Genomic DNA, 18,804 nt, shown 5'->3' on the forward strand with positions numbered 1-18,804 from the left:
TGCTTGCTGGGCCTGCACCGCTGATTGTGTTATTGTGTAAGATATCAAAAAAGCATTGAAAGGCTTCTATGGACTCGACCTAATTGATAAATGGAAACTAGATAATCAGTGAATTGAATCTGTTTTATTAAAACCAGGCAAAGGCCACGTCTTTGTTATTGTGATTCATAGCAGGATCTGACTTGTTAATTTGCTGGTGTGTAATCTCATTGAATGTGCTGATAAGTAGGCATCTTCTTCTGAGACAAGAGGACATCTGGATGGATGTGAAGTGTGCAAAAACATAATAAAATGTAGATTAACCATCTTGGGTCGTCACATCACCAGTGAATCCCATGTGAATTTGATTTTTAGGTGTTCAAATGATGTATTTGGCAACAGAAGTGCACTTTTTACTGGCACGTCTTGTGCATTTTCAACAATGACTCAGATTTAAGTACTCAAAATAATTGGTTCTGATGAAAGTAAAGGAAAGTGGGCAGAGTAATAGGTACAAAGCGAAAACTGTTTTTAAGTGTTCAAAGATATATTTTGGACGACTGGGTTCCACATTTGCAGCTGCAGCCTGCATCAAAATGATGAAATCTGCTTTCTGTTCTTTGAGATTTTCAGTTTTGGTTAATTATTCAAACAATAAACAGACGTGCTCTGACTATGGATGAAGTCTGCAGCCTCTGTCTGCCTCCAACACCAAAGCAAAGCCTCCTCATTTCAATTAAAAAGTTACATCCGCGTGATTCTATGAGCTGTTTGTTCCATTACAACTTAATCTTCCTAATTCCTAGGTTATAGTTATGAATCAGAAAGAGGAATGGCTGTTCTGAAGTGTTTTCATGTAGTTACTTTGTGCTTCGTGCTGTCCGTCTGCTAAGAGCAGCTCTGGGAATTCAAATCAGATCCTTTTTATAAGCCTCCACCACCACTGCCGTCTGCCTTGTTCCTATGCAGCCGCACTTGACAGCTTCATGGGGTTGGGCCGCTCAAGCTTCATCGAAACACGTCACACAGCTTGTAAGAGCGACGCTTCATAAGTGTGAAGACGCAGAGAAAGAGACCGGAGAGACGCCGGAGCCAGGAGCAGCAACCTGCATCCAAACGAGCAGGAGCGCACTCCAAGAGCGACAGGACACGTCTGCAGACGTTTGAAAAACTTATGCTACATGTAGAATCTGAAAAAAAGAAACGAATAAATATGATAATAGCAGTGAGTCCATTATAACAAAGGCACGCTGATTGTTTCTCCTTTTGTGTTGTTGGATGTTGCGCTTCTGACTTGGATTAACGCGCGCTGATAAAGGGCGATTCTGCGCACTTGGGAAAATTATGTAAGGTAAAAAAGGCAAATATTCATCACTAAACTGTTTTAATGGAGCATTAATGTTGTTTCTCCGCTTGTGCCAGTACTCAGAATGCTGAATGTTGTTTATCTTAGTTTAAAGTATCAGTGTTTTTACTCTATATTAATGTGCAGATTCTAAATGTATGTTCTGCTAAATCTACACTCCTGCATATGCTCGGACTTTCTATTAGTAAAATAACTTTCAAAAGTCTGCACATATCCAATACATAGAGTATTATATAATGTCAGTTATGCTGCTGCTGTAGAAATTAGACTCATTTTTGATCATACATGTAGGCTTCTGTTTACCTAGAAGGAATTAGGTTGTGTTTTTCTGTGCAGTGGTGCTTTAATACAAGCAGGTGTGGAGAATTTGCATAGTTTTGTCTGCTTTGTGTTTGTCATGCGTTTCTAAACCTGCTAAAAATGATTTTTAATTCTATTCTCAGCATGTTTTGTTTTTAGGTGTATGTTTCTTCTTTTTGGAAAACTAAGCCTGTTGCGTTATGTGTGTAGAAAAAAAAACATTTTTCCCCTATAAAAATGTTGCATTATGTGGAGATTATTTTATGTTATAGAAATTGTTATGACAGATGAATATTAGATGCATGTGATTCTTTTAGTTTTTTTGAGATTTGAAGGAATGTGAAATATTTTTCATTGATTTGTAGGTTGTCCAGGCGTCTTACACTGCAGTATTTCCCTCAGACACAGCCATGAAATCTGTGCTGGATGGTGTGGCGGACACCACTTTCCGGACTATTACATCTGGTTTACAATATCTGGGCTCCAACGATGCTAACTATGATGACCCCCTCAACGACGTAGACTTCAAGGGCAGCTTCTCTGTGCAGAAGCCCTTATCTGCTTTCCGCAGCAACTCCTTCCCAAACAAAGTACCTGCGGAAGAGGAGCTCATCTTTAAGGGCATCCCCTTCTTCCCCACCAATGCCACAGACTTGTTTGGCAACAGGACCACTTTCAGAGATGAGACTAACAATATACAGTGTGGGGAGAACTTTATGGACATGGAGTGCTTCATGATCCTCACTCCCAGCCAGCAGCTAGCTGTGGCTGTTCTGTCTCTGACTCTGGGTTCCTTCACAGTGCTGGAGAACCTGGTGGTCCTATGTGTCATCCTGCAGTCCCGCACCCTCCGCTGCCGGCCGTCCTACCACTTCATTGGCAGTCTGGCTGTGGCTGACCTGCTGGGCAGTGTCATCTTTGTCTACAGCTTTCTGGACTTCCATGTTTTCCACAGGAAGGACAGTCCCAATGTTTTCCTCTTTAAACTGGGTGGAGTCACAGCATCGTTCACGGCGTCTGTGGGCAGCCTTTTCCTCACCGCCATTGATCGCTACATCTCCATACACCGGCCTCTTGCCTACAGACGCATTGTCACACGGACCAAGGCTGTCATAGCCTTTTGTATGATGTGGACCATCTCCATCATCATTGCGGTGCTACCTCTCCTGGGCTGGAACTGTAAACGTCTCAATTCTGTTTGCTCAGATATATTCCCTCTGATTGATGAGAACTACCTAATGTTCTGGATCGGTGTAACCAGTGTCTTGGTTCTTTTCATTATCTATGCCTACATTTACATCCTGTGGAAAGCACACCATCATGCTGTGCGCATGCTGAGCCGGGCCTCTCAGAAGAGCCTTGTTGTATACTCGGCAGATGGGACTAAAGTCCAGACCACACGCCCTGATCAGGCACGCATGGATATCCGTCTGGCCAAAACCCTAGTGCTCATCCTGGTGGTGCTGGTCATCTGCTGGGGCCCACTGCTTGCTATCATGGTCTATGACCTCTTCTGGAGGATGGACGATGACATCAAGACAGTATTTGCATTCTGCAGCATGCTCTGCCTGCTTAACTCCACCGTCAACCCAATCATCTACGCCTTGAGGAGCAAGGACCTGCGGCACGCCTTCCTCAGCTCCTGCCGTGTCTGCAGGGGCAGTGCCCAGCAGTTGGACAATAGCCTCGAGTCAGACTGTCAGAACAGAAATGCCAACATTTCTGCAAACAGGGCTGCAGAGAGCTGCGTGAAGACCACTGTGAAAATAGCCAAAGTAACAATGTCTGTGTCGGCCGAAACTTCTGCAGAAGCTGTCTAATTGGCCCTGATGGGGGAAACTGTTACAAACATCATCTTCCCCAAACAATGCCATTTAACATTATAATGCAGAAGTTAGTTATTGCACAGAAAAAAAAAAATCTCTTCTGAAGGTATCGGCTTACATCCTCACATAGACGCTTTAGTGGTTGCATTATTTTACATCCGTGTGTGAGTACATAGTGTGCCAAAGTGCCAAATGGTATTGCAAGGTCATAGAGAGGACTCGTGATTTGAAAGGATTATCAAAGACTATCCTGAGTCTGCTATTTACCATAGACTTCATGGAATTCAATTAGTGAAGGGATATTATATTTTTGTACTGTGAATTCAGGTTTTGAAAACAATATATCTTCATTTATGGGATAAGGGGCTACTGACATTTTTAATTAGACATGTTTTACTGTGTCATATAGACTTTAACATGTGTCTTGCACCATAAACATAACAAATCCTTACGCCTTGACTTTCTACAGGCTTCATGTACATGTTGGGTAAAGACATTTCTATAAGGAAATGATAAAAAAAAGTTCAAATGACTGATTGTTTATTTCCAAAATGGCCATTAAACATGTCATTTTTTTGTACTTCTTATGACAACACTCAGTGAGTGGAAAATGTGTGCAGAGATTTTGAGAAATGAAGAGTGACTCATCTTTAAGATAAGAGAAAAAAAGAAAACCCGCCATCACAAATCAAACTGAGATGGAGGTAAATGAAATCACAGCTTGCGAGTGTGTGAAATCTCAAATTACATTATCTGTGCCAGAGTTAGAGTCGTCTCCGTTGTCCATTTCTTCACTCGCTAGCTGTTAAACCTTTAGAGTAGTGTGTCTTTGCGCAAATGTGTATCTAACAACTGTACAGTGTTTTCTTGCTAAATAAAGTGTTCAAACCGACTTGTTCAGCTAAATAGCCAACACAACAACAGGCTTTCGGCCAAAGCTTGAGTCCATTCATTAAAACTGAATCCGAACGCAGAGTGCTGGCCACTACTGTAACAACCTGAACTGGTTTCTGACTATAGCTGCTTTCATCCAATGTATGATTTTACTGAATTCAGCCTTGTATGTGTGTGATATCTTGTGACTTGGTGATATATTTCCAAACCCCAACCCGCCTTTTGATCATTCCAGTGAGTTGTTTTTTGTGCTACTGTTGCAGCGGGGCATCACTTCGGAAAACAAAAGCAACCCATGCACAGGCCTAGTGAAGTACCTTTGGCGTAACTCTAAATAAAAATATGTCTGCTGTTAATTTTACGTATCTAAACAAGAAAAACAAGGATCTTTTCACTAGCTGGTAACTTGAATGAAAGTTTGTGTGTATGCGTTATGTGGAGAATCGACAACTGACCTTACAAAAGAATCTGAGAACGTGATTTTTAGGTGATGTAGTACTTTTAATCTTGAAATCTCACAGCACAATTGTTCTGTAGACATTTATCTTGGTGTAAAGCTATCCAGACAGCTGTTTATCAGTATGCTTTGCTGCCTCTTGTATTATTGAGTATTGAAGATCAAAATGTCAACTGTCAAGTGGCTTCTGTACAGTGGTGGCATAATGAGGAATCTATGACTTAAAAATCACAATGGGTCAGGTGTTTTTAGTATTGCTGTTTTCAAACTTTTGAATAAAGTTGCAGCTGGTTGTCATTTTGCCTGCAGTTATTTGACTGACTTTTTTGATGGTGGGAAACAGAAGGTCACAGCACAATTTGCTTAATCCATCCAAGAATCACCGATATAAAAGCAATAGAGCCCGACAGAGGCCACGTCCTGAAGTGCTGGTGCACCAAAGGCCATCAGTGATGTGTTAGTGCCCCCAAGTGGAAGATGCAAGAACACTTCAACACACACATTGCAGCTTCACCACAGCATCTTACGCAGCAACATCTGTTCTGCTCTTTTCATCTCTTGACTTCGAGGGATAGACAAATTGCAACATCTGCTGAGACAGATGTCAACAGCATTTTGTTCATTTATCTACCAAATTCTCCACTCTGCAGAAAACCATGAGGCGGGCTAACGCTGTCATGTTTTAATCATTGCAAACCTAAATAAATAGGCAGGGTTAACACCAGTGCTGACACATTTAGTTGATTAACTAATTAATCAGTTTCACTTCAATACTGAAAATATCCTGTTGTAGCTGGGGCTTGTTTTCTTAAACCTACACTTCTAACTATCACACCTTATCTTGTGTTATTCAAATTGCACAATATGTCAGCTGTCCTAACACACATCCTCAAAATAGTTCAAAATATAGGCCTATGTGTACATGGGTGGTTGAGGAAGTGGTAGTGATGGAAGGGAAATGTGAAACTTTTGGGTGATTGTGCAAATAGTCAACCGCTTTGTGCCAGTATTTCATTCTTTTATTCACATTTCTTTCTACTTCAACTTCCAAATGATCCTTTTGCACAATTTCCACCTTAACATCTGAACGTAACACACAGACAGTTAACCAATAATCGATTTTAGAATTGTGTCTAAGGATTTTAAATGATTGTAGTGAAGGGTCAAGCCCACAGTCACAAATACTGTTGAAACATAACATTAAATGAACCGAATTAAGATGAAAAACTAAATTAAATCTCTAGATACATGCATTTAACCTGCATGTTACCTGAGCTGAATTAATTCAATCTTTTCTCTTTTAAGTATCACAGCGAGTAATTGCTGTGTCGTTTATTTCTAGCTGTAGAATTCGTTTATATTTTAAAAACACCTCAGATTTATTATTGACTCTTGAACTGAAACTTTTGTTAGCAAACAATACAAATTTGAAAAGGGGGCTTTTTATGAGGGTTTTCGGGAGATGTAGTTCTCCAGCCTGTAAAATGACTTAATGGAAGTGGAATAAAAACTACATGTACCAGCATGAGCGTGTGTTCCTGCGCATGCCCATAGCTGACAAAACAGAAAGGAATTAAAGGTACGCTAGTCGTAGCCGTTGGTAGTGGGGACTACAAACTACTGCGGCGAAATCTGCGATCATCTGATTTTACAGCACTTTTAACGTAACTGAGTTTCTCCATTTTATTTCCGCATATATTCGGCGATTCAAACGCTGTAAGATTTGTCAGCAGCAGGCAACGAGAGAGGATAAAAGTGCGTATTCGTGCGTAACCCGGAACAGCGGTTGCCGTTTAAGCTAGCTAACATTAGCAGCACATACCGGGGCCCAGGCCGGCGGCAGGAAATCTAAGGTTTTCTGGTTTAGTTTGTTTTAGACTAACTCGACGTGATGGCTTGCGGGGCTACACTGAAACGGACTCTGGATTTTGATCCTCTCATGAGCCCCGCTTCCCCGAAAAGGAGGCGGTGCGCCCCGATCATGTCTCCAGTCTCTTCACCACAAAAGTATCTGCGTATGGAGCCCTCGCCGTTCGGGGAAGTGTCGTCCAGACTCACGACAGGTATCGATTTAATGTCACAATCTTTATTTAAATGTGGTGTGAAGTACATTATGTTAGATTCAGTCTTCATACTAAACGGGGCTACATTAGCATGTACCCCGTGTGTACCGGTGTCCGCTAACACAGAGCCAATTTACATACGAAATGTGTTGGTAACGTGATGTAGACGATGCGATGTAAATGTTTATGGCCCCTTTGTGAATTCACGTGTGTTAAGAAGTTTAGTCAATGATTAGGACAACAGGAAACGTCGCCCAAACGTGTGTGATTAATGCTGTTTGCAATATGGATGCTCGTTCATGTGAGATGTGTGTTTGTCAGGGTACAGCTGAAACGCTTGTGTGATGCTGTCGGTTCATTAATGGACTGAGTGCTTTTTTCCGTTTCAGAGCAAATTCTACACAACATCAAACAGGAGTACAAGCGACTGCAGAAACGACGACACCTGGACAGTGGTCTGCAGCAGGCTGATGGCTGCTGTCCTCTGGACCTGCAACACCTTCACAGTGGATCTGCCTTACAAGGTAGTTGAAGTGTCAGCAAGAGAAGAGCTTTAACAAACCCATCAACACATCTGTTTCACTATATAATTAAAAGCACAATGAACACTGATCACTCGCCAATTAAGGTCTTCATTGGGATGTGTTGATACAATCGTGGCACATAACTAAAAGCTTCTTGTTAACCACATTCTTTTGGATGATTATTTAATTTGACTGACTTGTTCATCTGCTTTGACCTCAACACAAATTAGTTTCCACACAATCAAGGGAAATCCCATAGCCCTAGCCACCTCCAGCAGAGGCGTAATAGAGTTCCCTTATTCTTTCATTTTATTTTATTGTGCTTTTTGTTATTAAGACAAAATATAGCCGACAGTTCAGGAAATGTTGCCATAGTCTCTGAATGAGTTCAGTGTATTATCCTTTATGTAATATGAGACTGACCAGGCTCAGTGTTGTTCTATTATTTAAGGACATCTTGTATTAATGGTGTTATATTGACTCTCCTCACAGGCATGTCCTCGGGTGCCTCATCACCCACCAGGAAAGAGCAGCCTTTATTTTCCCTCAGACAGGTTGGGATGATATGTGAAAGACTACTGAAGGAGCGAGAGGACAAAATCCGCGAGGAGTACGACGAGATACTGACGACAAAGCTGGCAGGTATGATGTCAAATATTACTGAAATATGAAAACTACTGTGAGTAATCTGTAAACATACTAATAAAGGTTTATTCTTTTGACAGAGCAATATGATGCGTTTGTCAAGTTCACACATGATCAGCTGATGCGAAGGTTTGGAGAGCAGCCTGCTAGCTGTAAGTATATATACTTGTCAGACACTTGGGGTCTATTAACAGTCTCTACAACACGCACCTTTACCCTTTTTTCACCAACATAAACTTGGTGCTAATTCTGAGATAGTGCTAGTTGGCTGAACTATGAACCAGTTTGCTTCTTCTTACTAGAGCTGTGTCATTATGTCACTATTCATCTGCATATTTCTGTCTTCGGACACTTCTAACACACTAAGTACAAGTGTCTCTGTACAAGTGTTGCTTCCAACTTACATTGACATCTAAACACTGTAGGTCCAGCATATTTGCACTGCTTATTGTGATCATAGTGGTTACGTTCAATATGTTTTGTTTCTTGTTAAAAGTGAACGTTGGGTGTTAATTATAACTTTTAAGTTAATTTGCTTATCTACATTTTATCAGTTACCGAACAGTTATTCAACTCTAATAAATGATGCACTGATTTTTGTCTTTCCAATGAAGCTTTATTTGACGTTGTCTGTCACAACAGTCCAGCCCCGTCCTGACGCAAGCAATTCTTAGGTCTAGACAAGCAAAGAGGCTGATAGATGGAACAAACTGATTCAAAACTCAGCGCTGGCTCTGAACCAGCCCTGTTTTTAAAATCAAGTTTAGCCCACTTGGATAATAATTGTGAAATAAAGTGAACCACTTATAAAAGCCAATGAAAATTGATTGACAAGACTTGATTTTGCTTTACTACTGTACAATCACAATCACGTGCAGTGACCAAATTCCATTGGTGTTGTCTACAAAAGTCCACACGTACGTTGTTGTTGCTCTCCAGATTATGAAAAGCACAAAGGAAAACCGCTGTAGTACAGGAAGGAAGAGAAGCTAACTTTGATGGTGGTTTGTTAATTATCATTTAGTTTCTGTATGTCAGTGTTGTACAGCATGTGTGGATGAATCAACTTGCTTTTATTTTCCTCTATTTTATAAAATTAGTTTTTGCATTAGTGAGAACAACAACAGGTGTTGTGGAGTTTGTGTGGTCACAAACTGCAATGTTTGAATTTTTTAAATACAAGCACTGGGTGTGGTACCAGGTTTACATGGACGTTTGTGACACCTGTTTGGGCTTCATGAATGACAGTTGTGATACTAAACTTTAATTTAATCGTGTATGGGGACGACTTGACTATATAATGTACCAAAGTATTTCTTACAGAAAAATGTCAAAATCAGAACATAATCTAAGATTCATTTTACTCGAGGGTCTAGACACTCAAACGTAACTATTACAGACATAGAAATTATCAGTAGTGAACTAAAACATTTCTCCTTCTTCAGTTCAGCAGAACATTTATAGATGAGAAGGGTTTGCATTGTTTCAGTATTTTTCTTTCCAAGCTGTGAAGCCATCAGCTGATATGAAATGTGCTAATATTGATGATATTCATTCATTGTGTCCCTCCACAGATGTTTCCTGAGTGTCAGCATCTGATATCGAGAAAACACCGTTTGCTGCAATTTACTCCAGGGTCTCAGTGGGTCTTGTTGGACTTTTCTCCTAGCTGTGCCATATCGCCTCTATGTGGACTCACTGCCGCGGGCATCTGTTAGTGATATCCACGTTTGCTGTGTCTACCAGAGTTAGGTGAGCTTCCTGCTGCCAACATGTTGAAGGACTCTCTCCGACTCCACCAGTGGCCTCTTAACTGCCGTGTCAATATTTATTTGGCTTCTTCTGATGCCTTTGTAAAAGGATGACTGTCATATACACTTGGCCTTTTGATTTTATTACTGTTAGTTCGTGCAGCTCCTGTATATTAACATTTTGAAAAAGGGATTGGACATTAATGAGTGAACAAGCCACTTTCAGACTTGACCCCTAGGAACAGGAGTCTTGGATCTTTCTCATCGTTGTTTTAAAGTGTACTGGCAGTTATTGCTATTACATTTGTATACACTGTATTTTTTTATTTTTTGCTTGACTTTTGTTCATTGTACCAAAATTATGTTTTTATTTGCTGTAGTTATAAAGAGGCTTTGATTCAAGAAAAATAAAGTGTTGAGAAAAAGGTTGTATTTCTGTAATTTCACCATTATTTACAGATTTATTTATTTATTCTTCACACCTTTTTTGTTTTCTCCAACACTTCCTACTTCATATCAGAAGAAATTATCAATTTAATAGTTTTGGAACTAAAAGTAATTGAGCTAGTGACACAAGTAACCAATTGTACTGTGAGCATGGTTAATAAAAAGAAGTAGAGGATCCTCTACTTCTTTTTAAGTCTGGACCTGTACTATCTATTTCGGGGTGTGATTACTTGTACACGGATGATTTAGGTTCGTTTTAAACTTTTTGCTTTAGAAATACAGTTAACCTTTACATCTTTACACCTAGAACTTAAAGGCAGTAGCACCAGTCACTATCAAGTGCAGCATTTACCAAGGACATACTCTGTTTAAAGCAAGTCCTGAGAAGTCAGCTGAACAGGAAGGACAAAATACAGCCTACAATAAGCTGGGTAAAAGAGGAGATCGAAGCCACTGACATCACGTCAAGGAAGATCCGTGCAATACATGAAGGGTTTCACCCTAAATCCAGCACCCTGATACCTGCACCAAGCTAAAGTAAGGAGTCAGAGCCACTATCAAGGAGGAATGATGATGATTGAGCACCTCAGGAAGATGGGCCCACCTGATGATGTGCTTAGTGAAAACATCTGGCTGCAGAAACCTCTGCACAGTATGTACCACATGCAGAAGTGACAGGTGACCTAAAACTAATTTAGACGCAGAATGAAAAGCTCCATGCCCATAATACTTTTATATAAATAGTTATCAGTAACGAATATGAAATTGTAGAATAACTATTGTGCACTTTTATTTGTTCTTTACTGTGCAGCTCTCCTGCATTGTGAAGTATATTTGTTTTATTTATTTATAATTTCTTAATCTTGCACCAAACGGAAGAAAGGACGGGAGCAACAGAGAACATAATCAAACGAACCCTTAGTAGTAGATGACGTTGTTGGCAAAGAAGCCTGTGATTGGTCGAACTAACAGGAAGTGATGTGAGGGAGCAGTAGCTAAATAAACGTGATCGGATCATGAACACATTTATCTAATTCTGCATTAAGTTTGTTATTGTTCGTGCACGTTTAGGAATCATGGCGTGTTTCTTTAGAAGAAGAATTGCAGCGAAGGTAATGCATCTAAATTCTTGTAAATGAAATGAGCTTGTGTGCTAATGCTAACATGCTCTGACCCTTGACAAAGTCAAAACAGCCTTTAACTTGTTTTAAATCTCTAACCTGTGAATGTTTTCATGTCCAGTTGGCTATGACCCTGCAGCAGCCCGAGGAGGCCTTTACAGCAGCTCTGTCAGCTGTTGCAGTTTTTAAGAAACAGTTAAGTGAGCTTGTGTGGATCTCAGCCTGTCTCTGTTCGTGGTGTTTGTCTGCTCACCAATTCAATGTTAAAGATCCTGATTTTGCACGTTTCAGGCAGACTGCAGACTTCAAACTGTCACTGAACACACTGCGACTCAATGGGGTTTTGCCACCGAGTGGAGACATTGAGCTGCAGGCAGAGAACTTGGCCACTCAGGTGAGTTTGGTCACAGATGAATCCATGTGTCATCTTCACATACCTGTTGTTATGTAGTGTCGTTGTGCAGGAGCACCCTGAGGTTCACACTGTGTTTAATGTTGTATAATCCTGAACTCAGGCGCTCAGATTGCAAAAGCTGTCCCATCTATAAAGCATTATTTTGAATTTGTAAACCACATTATGTTTCCCAGCTGAAGCAGGACAGTGTGGTGGAAGACGTCTCTGCTGAACGTGGAATGGTCCTTTTTAAAGTCAATCGCCAGCTTCTCGTTCAGGTTTGTCCATTTCCACAATGGTAGAAAACACCATGGCTTGCCGGATTGCTTTCCCTTAGCAATGTGTGTGTTGGTTTTAATGGTAACTCTGTTATAGAAACTGTTGGAGCCATTTGGAAACGGGGAGGATGAGAAATTTGGGTTAAACAGTGAACTGTTTGATACCCTCAAGAGAGGAACAACATTAGTGGAGTACAGGTACTTCTGGTTCTTCTTCCTTAACACTTTATATTTACAGTATATATGTATTTCTGAACAGACCAAACAATTACCTTGATATGTTGCAGCTCTCCAAATATCGCCAAAAAATTCCACGCTGGACATTTGAGGTCTACAGTTATTGGTGAGTTTTGTAATTAATTGATCAGTACACTGTAAAGCAGAGTATCCAATGTATCAGCAGACGTTAGCTGATTGTAGATACATCACTACTATTGATTATGTCTGAAGTAAACAAATTCTGAATCATGTGTACAGATAATTAATATTGGTCAATACACTATAATTAAATTATCTGTAATTGAAATATCAATATTGCTGTTCAGAAACCTGCAGTTGAATAGTGATCATTAAGTCAGTTAACTTGAATGAAACAATATAAACTCCCACCTCCAGGTAATTTCATTGCAAACCTAAAGCAGTCCCTTGGTAACAATGTTATTCGGATGAACTACCTTGGAGACTGGGGTATGCAGTTTGGTAAGTAAATTATGTACAAAATACTCAGCAGGTGGCGCTGCACCCCAAATGCTACTCTTTGAGTAGATTTTATGGCTGAAACAGTTTTATCTCTTGGATTTCAGGTTTGCTTGGAGCTGGGTTTGGACAATTTGGATGTCAGGAGAAACTGAAAAAGAATCCCTTACAGCACTTGTTTGAGGTGAATGAGCCATGCACTGACTCTACTCACAGAGTCTGTAACTTTTTTAATCTCATAAAGTTCCCACAAACAATAATTCATTTTTTTTGAGTTGAGAAATTTAGTGTTGCATGGTCTTAAGACAAACAGGCCTTCCCACCGCCACACAACATCACCATGACAGTATTTTGTACATAATTCATATATTTTTCTTGCAGGTTTATGTTCAAGTGAACAAGGAAGCTGAGCATGATGACGGTTTGAAGCAGGCTGCCAGAGACTTCTTTAGACAGCTGGAGCAGCATGAAAGCCAGGCGGTGTCATTGTGGCAACAGTTCAGAGAGATCACAGTGACCGAGTATCAACACGTTTACAAGGTACGACCAGTCACACACATCAAAATTTGATGCTCGAAGTGAAAATATTACTAGAATTTTAACACGTCACTGATTGAGACGTTTCATATCTGTCCAGCGGTTAGGGGTCCACTTTGATATTTACTCTGGAGAGTCCTTTCACCAAGACCAAGCCCAGGAGGTGGTGCAACAGCTGCAGAGCCGAGGTCTGCTGAAAACATCTGAGTAGGTGACTTAAAGACATGGGCATAAAGAACATAGTGGGACATGTAACGATACTGTTTGCGTTAAAGATCAAAAGACAAATTTGATGCAAAAGGTTTTGGAAACATGTATGTAAAAACAAAAGCACGTCACTCATGATGATATAAGTAGCAGCAGAATGAGTTCAGAGGTACAGAAAGATCATATCAGCAGACATTCTGAACTTTTGTCTCATTGTCTCTAGATTAAACTGGGCCAACATGGACTGGATTTCATGAGAATCTCTGTATTTATAGGAAGGGAACTGGTGTAGTGGATCTCTCTCCAGATAGAGACATGAGCAGCGTCTCTACAGTGCTCCGCAGCGACGGCACAACTCTCTACATCACCAGGTCAGTACGAGTAAAAGTGGTAAAACAAAGCCAGAGAAAAATGTTTACAGCTGTGTTTAGTTTATGTGATGTCAGTGAAAGTTTCAGCCAGTCCAGTCTGGAAAAAAAAAAAATCATTAGAACACTTTAAATACATTTTTCCATTTTCTGAATTTCAGGGATATCGCTGCAGCCATTGACCGGAAGGAAAAATACAATTTCAATGAGATGATTTATGTGGTAAGGATGGCCCGCGTTTAATTGTTACATCACCGCCCCTTAAAGATATGATGCGACCGATTGGGGAAACACGCTGCACCATAAGACAGAGAACAGGGAAATAAGACAGTCAGTCCCAGTAGTGATGATTAGATCATGTAATTTATAGGTAGAGCTTCAGTTATATTCAACCAGAGTCTAAAAAAAGCTAATACAGGATTTATACGACTGGTAAAACACAAAAAGTTTTAATAGTAACTAGCCAAACACCATTAAGTCCACAGACACAGTGCTGCATTATGGGTTGGTAAGTGTTAAAAAGGATATCTGATGGTCTGAACCATCATTCTTAAATCTAAAACATCCACTTTTCCAAAATAAATGTTTAATTAAAATATATGATCTTAAATCAGCAGTAAGTGATTTATCTGTAATCGGTTTAAATCAGCCAATAACACCAGCATGCTAATGTATCCCTCAGGTTTTCTTTTCAGTGTTATGCTCCTAAAACCTCATTAAGAGCACTGTAAACAATTAGTCAATCAGTTCCTGGTATGTTAGAAATGAAATGACTTACTTAGACTTCAGATTGTTTGTTGGCTCTTTCATGTTGTGTTTTGATCGACAGTGGACTTTGATTCTCTGAGAGAAGCTTCACACCAAACTGATCCCTCAGTGAAAATTCAGAGCAGAGTTTACGTTCCCTCTGTAAACTCAGTAGCACGACTGAGCTTATAAATTATAATCACTTGTTTGATCGAGTTTTGTGACGAAGGTTTAAAGATGATGTTAGAATTTTGCACTTTGACCACAGCATAAACAAATATGCAAAATGTGATAACCAGAATTACGATACTCAAACTTCAAACTGCAAAGAGGACGTTTGTTTAACCATAATCTGTCAGTAACGAGTGAACCATAAACTCTCCTGTCTGTAGCCAGTTGATCACAGACTGTGTTGTGTTCAACTGCTGATTTCATCATGAACCATCACTACTTACTCTTGTTTCTTGTATGTTTGTTTTTCTTAAGACAGATAAAAGTCAGATGAATCACTTCCACCAGCTCTTCCAGATCCTGCTTGCTATGGGACATTCTTGGGCTGACAGGTAGCAGAAACACACCTGAACACTGCCACACACATAATGCTGTAGACGACAGTAGCTGTTCGATGGTCATAAACCAAAAACCAAAGAATAATGAAAGAATAGCTCAATGTTCTAAAACATCTTCAGCGACATTATAGATAAAAAAAAATTCTGAATAGATAATTTCATTCAGTTCATTTACTTTTTATTATCTTCATTCTGTCGGTGCTGTTGCTGCTGTTTCTTCACTTCAACAGTAACTTGTGCTTTACCTGTGTATTCCTTCACACGTACACTCTATAGATGTTTGTTTACTTGGAAGCTACATTTCAGACTAGAAAATTGACTTATCTACCTAAATTTCTGAGAGCTGGAGTTGGTGTGGAGACTTTATAAATTAGTATCTAGACACCATTAGTTGTAATATTTGGATAAAATACAAAATTATACACAGTATTTAAAAATAAATAAATATTGAACTTTACTTCAGTAACATGATACATGTATAATGACTGGTTGCAGGTGTCAGCATGTGCCCTTTGGCCTGGTGCAGGGCATGAAGACTCGGACTGGCGAGGTGGTGTTTCTGGAGGACGTCCTGGATGAAGCTCGGGCCAGGATGCTCCACAACATGAGCCAATCAAAGAGTAAAACTTTCCAGCAACAGGAAACACTCTTGGCTCTGAGCCACAAATCTATTTGCACTTGTCTTAGTACAGAAATATTCTCACACACACTCAATGCTTCAGTGCTCTGAACTAACCGGTGTGTGTGTGTGCAGTGTAAATATTGTCACATTGTAAATAAATGCACTACATTAAGTTTTTATTATGTCAACAAACACAACCACATCGCACGGTTGGCTCCACTGCTGCATTACTTTGTAATGTCTAAATTAGATTTGTAAAGTTCTGCAGTTTGTATTCAACACTTTCAATGTATTTGTTTACTAATGAAGTGAGCTGCTTGGGGAATAATGAACGTCTTTCCACAGCAACGAAGGAAATGGACAACCCAGAGGACACCGCAGAGAAAGTGGGAATCAGTGCACTAATAGTCCAGGTAAATAATTACAGAACGACAGATTTAAACCTCAATCTGGAACTCAGTCAAGTTACTGTCTGCTACAACACTGTAATAACTGCTAATAAGACTGGAATCCAATTTATTTTTTGTCATTTAAACGTCATTTTTTCTGTTGATTTTCTTTCAGGACTTTAAAGGTCCCCTTCAGTCAGACTATAAGTTTGACTGGGACCGGATGCTGCAGGCTCAGGGTGACACAGGCGTCTTCCTCCAGTACACACATGCTCGACTCTGCAGGTCTGTATTAATTCAATTAATCAGTTTCTAAAATGACAGAAAGCTGTGGAAATATTTCAAGGTTGCATCTCAGATCAATTTGTCCAAAACCCAAAAGTTTGTCAATTTATTATTATTATTATTATTATTATTATAGCAAATTTAGAAAAGCAGCAAATGTTCAAATAAAAAATCTAAAAACAAATCTTGATTCATTCGCTGATTTTTCCAGCACTACTTTGCCGTCGAGCTTTTAGTCAAGGTAACGAGCGCACCTTGAAACATGAAAACACGAGCATCTTGTGTGATATTACAAATGTAATGGAAGTTGATCCCAGTCTAATAAGAAAAGAATGAGTCGGTGTCAGAATTTTAAACCTGTTATTCAACAGGTTGTAAAGATTAATCGCTCAAATAAAGAATGAAATAATGTTATCAAATTTGTTAAAGATTAAAAAAGGAATTAAACTAGACACTAATCTGTGTTCACACATCTGTGCCAAGGTAAAAACAATTGCTAACAAGACTTAATCTAAAAAATGCACACACTTGTCTCATTTACCTCGACTGTAATATTATTACTGCAGTTTATTACGAAGGAACGAAGGCTTGGAAGCAGCGACATTTGATCCAGCCGTTCTGCATGAGCAGACAGGTCTCACCATCCTGCAGCACCTCCTTCGGTAAGCAAAGTACTTTTTTTTTTTAAACCTGCCTTCTGAAACCTTTGCATAATCATCACGTATGAGGCAGTTAACAAAGTGGTCGCAGTCTTCTAATGTTGTATCAATATTTGCTCCACATCTTACAAAAAACATGGCTTCTCTTGTAGCTATGATGAGGTGTTGTACCAGTCCGCCCAGGATCTGCAACCGAAACACCTCGTCAACTTTTTATTGAAGCTGTGGTAAGTAACAGGATGTTAGTCCTGCGGGATTGCTCACTGTTGGTTTATTGCAGTGAGGGTTATTAAATGTTTGCAGAGGTGGTAATTTAACTGTGTACTCAAGCGTTCTTCCTCGTCACTGTCTTTCAGCCACCTGATCGCCTCAGCACACAAAGAGCTGCCGGTGAAAGGAAGCCCTCGGGATGTTGCACAGGTAGAAACTAAAAAAAAAACCATCTTACACACATGCACAAGCTCTTCTCATATAGTTTAACCTCTGCAGTGACATTTTCTGCCACAGACTTGTGTTATGACATAAATACATCATTTAATAGCAAAAATTTGACTTTCTGTGATCAATTAACAAACAATCTACTATAAAGGTATTTCTTTCTTCTGCAAAAGCCTATAAGATATGGGCAGAAATGTTTCTGTAGAATTCTGTGATTGTTTATTGATTACTACTATATTAAATACTATAATATTATTAATTACTCTCAGGTTCTTCTGCACAGTCTTAAAACAGCCCTATGTAACTTTTGCTCATCTGTGACTTTACCTATTTGCTAACATTAGCAGCCTTAAGCTAATAAAGCTCCAGAGGTTGTACTGTTAAATACCCCTGAAGGAATTAAATTGTTCAAGCGTGTTTTATTACTAATGAATTTAATGTTAATTGTAACAAAGGGCTTATTTCTTCTTTCAAAACTTACATCATCTAACTTTAAAAGCACAGTAATTGGAAGCTGCTCTTTGGCAAGTTTAACATCACTTACATACGGCACGATGCTTCTTTAACATAGAACCTATTGTTGGTCGAGCAGACACAATACAAAGCCCAGCTTTTCATTTTGATGTCAGCTCATAAATCCGCTGGTGACAACTGTGTTTACAGCTGCTGCGTTTTTACAGCAGTACACGGCTGATGATATTAAAATGTCTAATGCTGTTAGATCCCCATTTCTGTATAAAATGATCTATCAACATCTTTATAGTAGATGAAAGGATCTACTTAACACGACAGCCAACCAGTTGAAATGTTAAATGAAAATGCTTTTAATTGCAAAAACAAAATGTATTTTAAATTAATTGTAACCTTGTTTAATAAACATCATTAGGTGAGACTACAACTGTTCAGAGGAGCCTGCTCAGTACTGGCCAACGGGATGAGGATCCTCGGCATCACACCGGTTGATAAAATGTGAAACTTGCGAAAAGGCTTTTATACTATATCAGTGTTATGTCACTGCTAAAGTTTTTGTACTGTAAATACTGATTTTCTTGTTTTCAAAATAAAATTAATTAACTCTGCATCAACCACGTAGATTCCCGTCTTCTAGTTTTTCATTCAGTTGTAAATCTCAGGAACCTTTTCATAACATACCTTATTGATCCCTTCTGGGTTTTGGTGTCTTGTCCAAAGACACCTCGACAAGTAGTTAGGAGGAGCCGGGAAGCGAACCGCTAACCCCTG

The 18,804-nt window shown here is 39.5% G+C and overlaps 3 protein-coding genes across 5 annotated transcripts; all 3 read left to right on the forward strand.

The window, feature by feature from the left end:
• Positions 1-1,066: 1,066 nt before the first annotated feature.
• cnr1 (cannabinoid receptor 1) lies at positions 1,067-5,123 on the forward strand. Of its 3 annotated transcripts, none has more exons than XM_026340766.1 (2): positions 1,067-1,330; positions 2,011-5,123. In XM_026340766.1, exon 2 carries the CDS (start codon positions 2,056-2,058, stop codon positions 3,463-3,465), a length of 1,410 nt encoding a protein of 469 aa, XP_026196551.1. In that variant the 5' UTR covers positions 1,067-1,330; positions 2,011-2,055; the 3' UTR covers positions 3,466-5,123. The 3 variants fall into 3 exon arrangements, with proteins under 3 accessions (XP_026196551.1, XP_026196552.1, XP_026196553.1); XM_026340767.1 differs by having other exon boundaries at positions 1,067-1,325; XM_026340768.1 differs by having other exon boundaries at positions 1,067-1,325; positions 2,048-5,123.
• Positions 5,124-6,386: 1,263 nt separating this feature from the next.
• akirin2 (akirin 2) lies at positions 6,387-10,198 on the forward strand. The gene is made up of 5 exons (XM_026342066.1): positions 6,387-6,885; positions 7,275-7,409; positions 7,902-8,051; positions 8,135-8,206; positions 9,629-10,198. Exons 1-5 carry the CDS (start codon positions 6,714-6,716, stop codon positions 9,637-9,639), a joined length of 540 nt encoding a protein of 179 aa, XP_026197851.1. The 5' UTR covers positions 6,387-6,713; the 3' UTR covers positions 9,640-10,198.
• Positions 10,199-11,212: 1,014 nt separating this feature from the next.
• Positions 11,213-18,542, forward strand: rars2 (arginyl-tRNA synthetase 2, mitochondrial). The gene is made up of 20 exons (XM_026341470.1): positions 11,213-11,364; positions 11,495-11,568; positions 11,665-11,767; positions 11,962-12,045; positions 12,143-12,243; positions 12,333-12,388; positions 12,661-12,744; positions 12,849-12,925; positions 13,123-13,281; positions 13,379-13,485; positions 13,761-13,856; positions 14,015-14,075; positions 15,087-15,163; positions 15,665-15,789; positions 16,137-16,204; positions 16,356-16,465; positions 17,032-17,127; positions 17,277-17,351; positions 17,481-17,544; positions 18,449-18,542. Exons 1-20 carry the CDS (start codon positions 11,329-11,331, stop codon positions 18,533-18,535), a joined length of 1,740 nt encoding a protein of 579 aa, XP_026197255.1. The 5' UTR covers positions 11,213-11,328; the 3' UTR covers positions 18,536-18,542.
• Positions 18,543-18,804: the final 262 nt, after the last annotated feature.

This window comes from Anabas testudineus, chromosome 24, assembly GCF_900324465.2.
Source record: "Anabas testudineus chromosome 24, fAnaTes1.2, whole genome shotgun sequence".
Classification (NCBI taxonomy): Eukaryota; Metazoa; Chordata; class Actinopteri; order Anabantiformes; family Anabantidae; genus Anabas; species Anabas testudineus.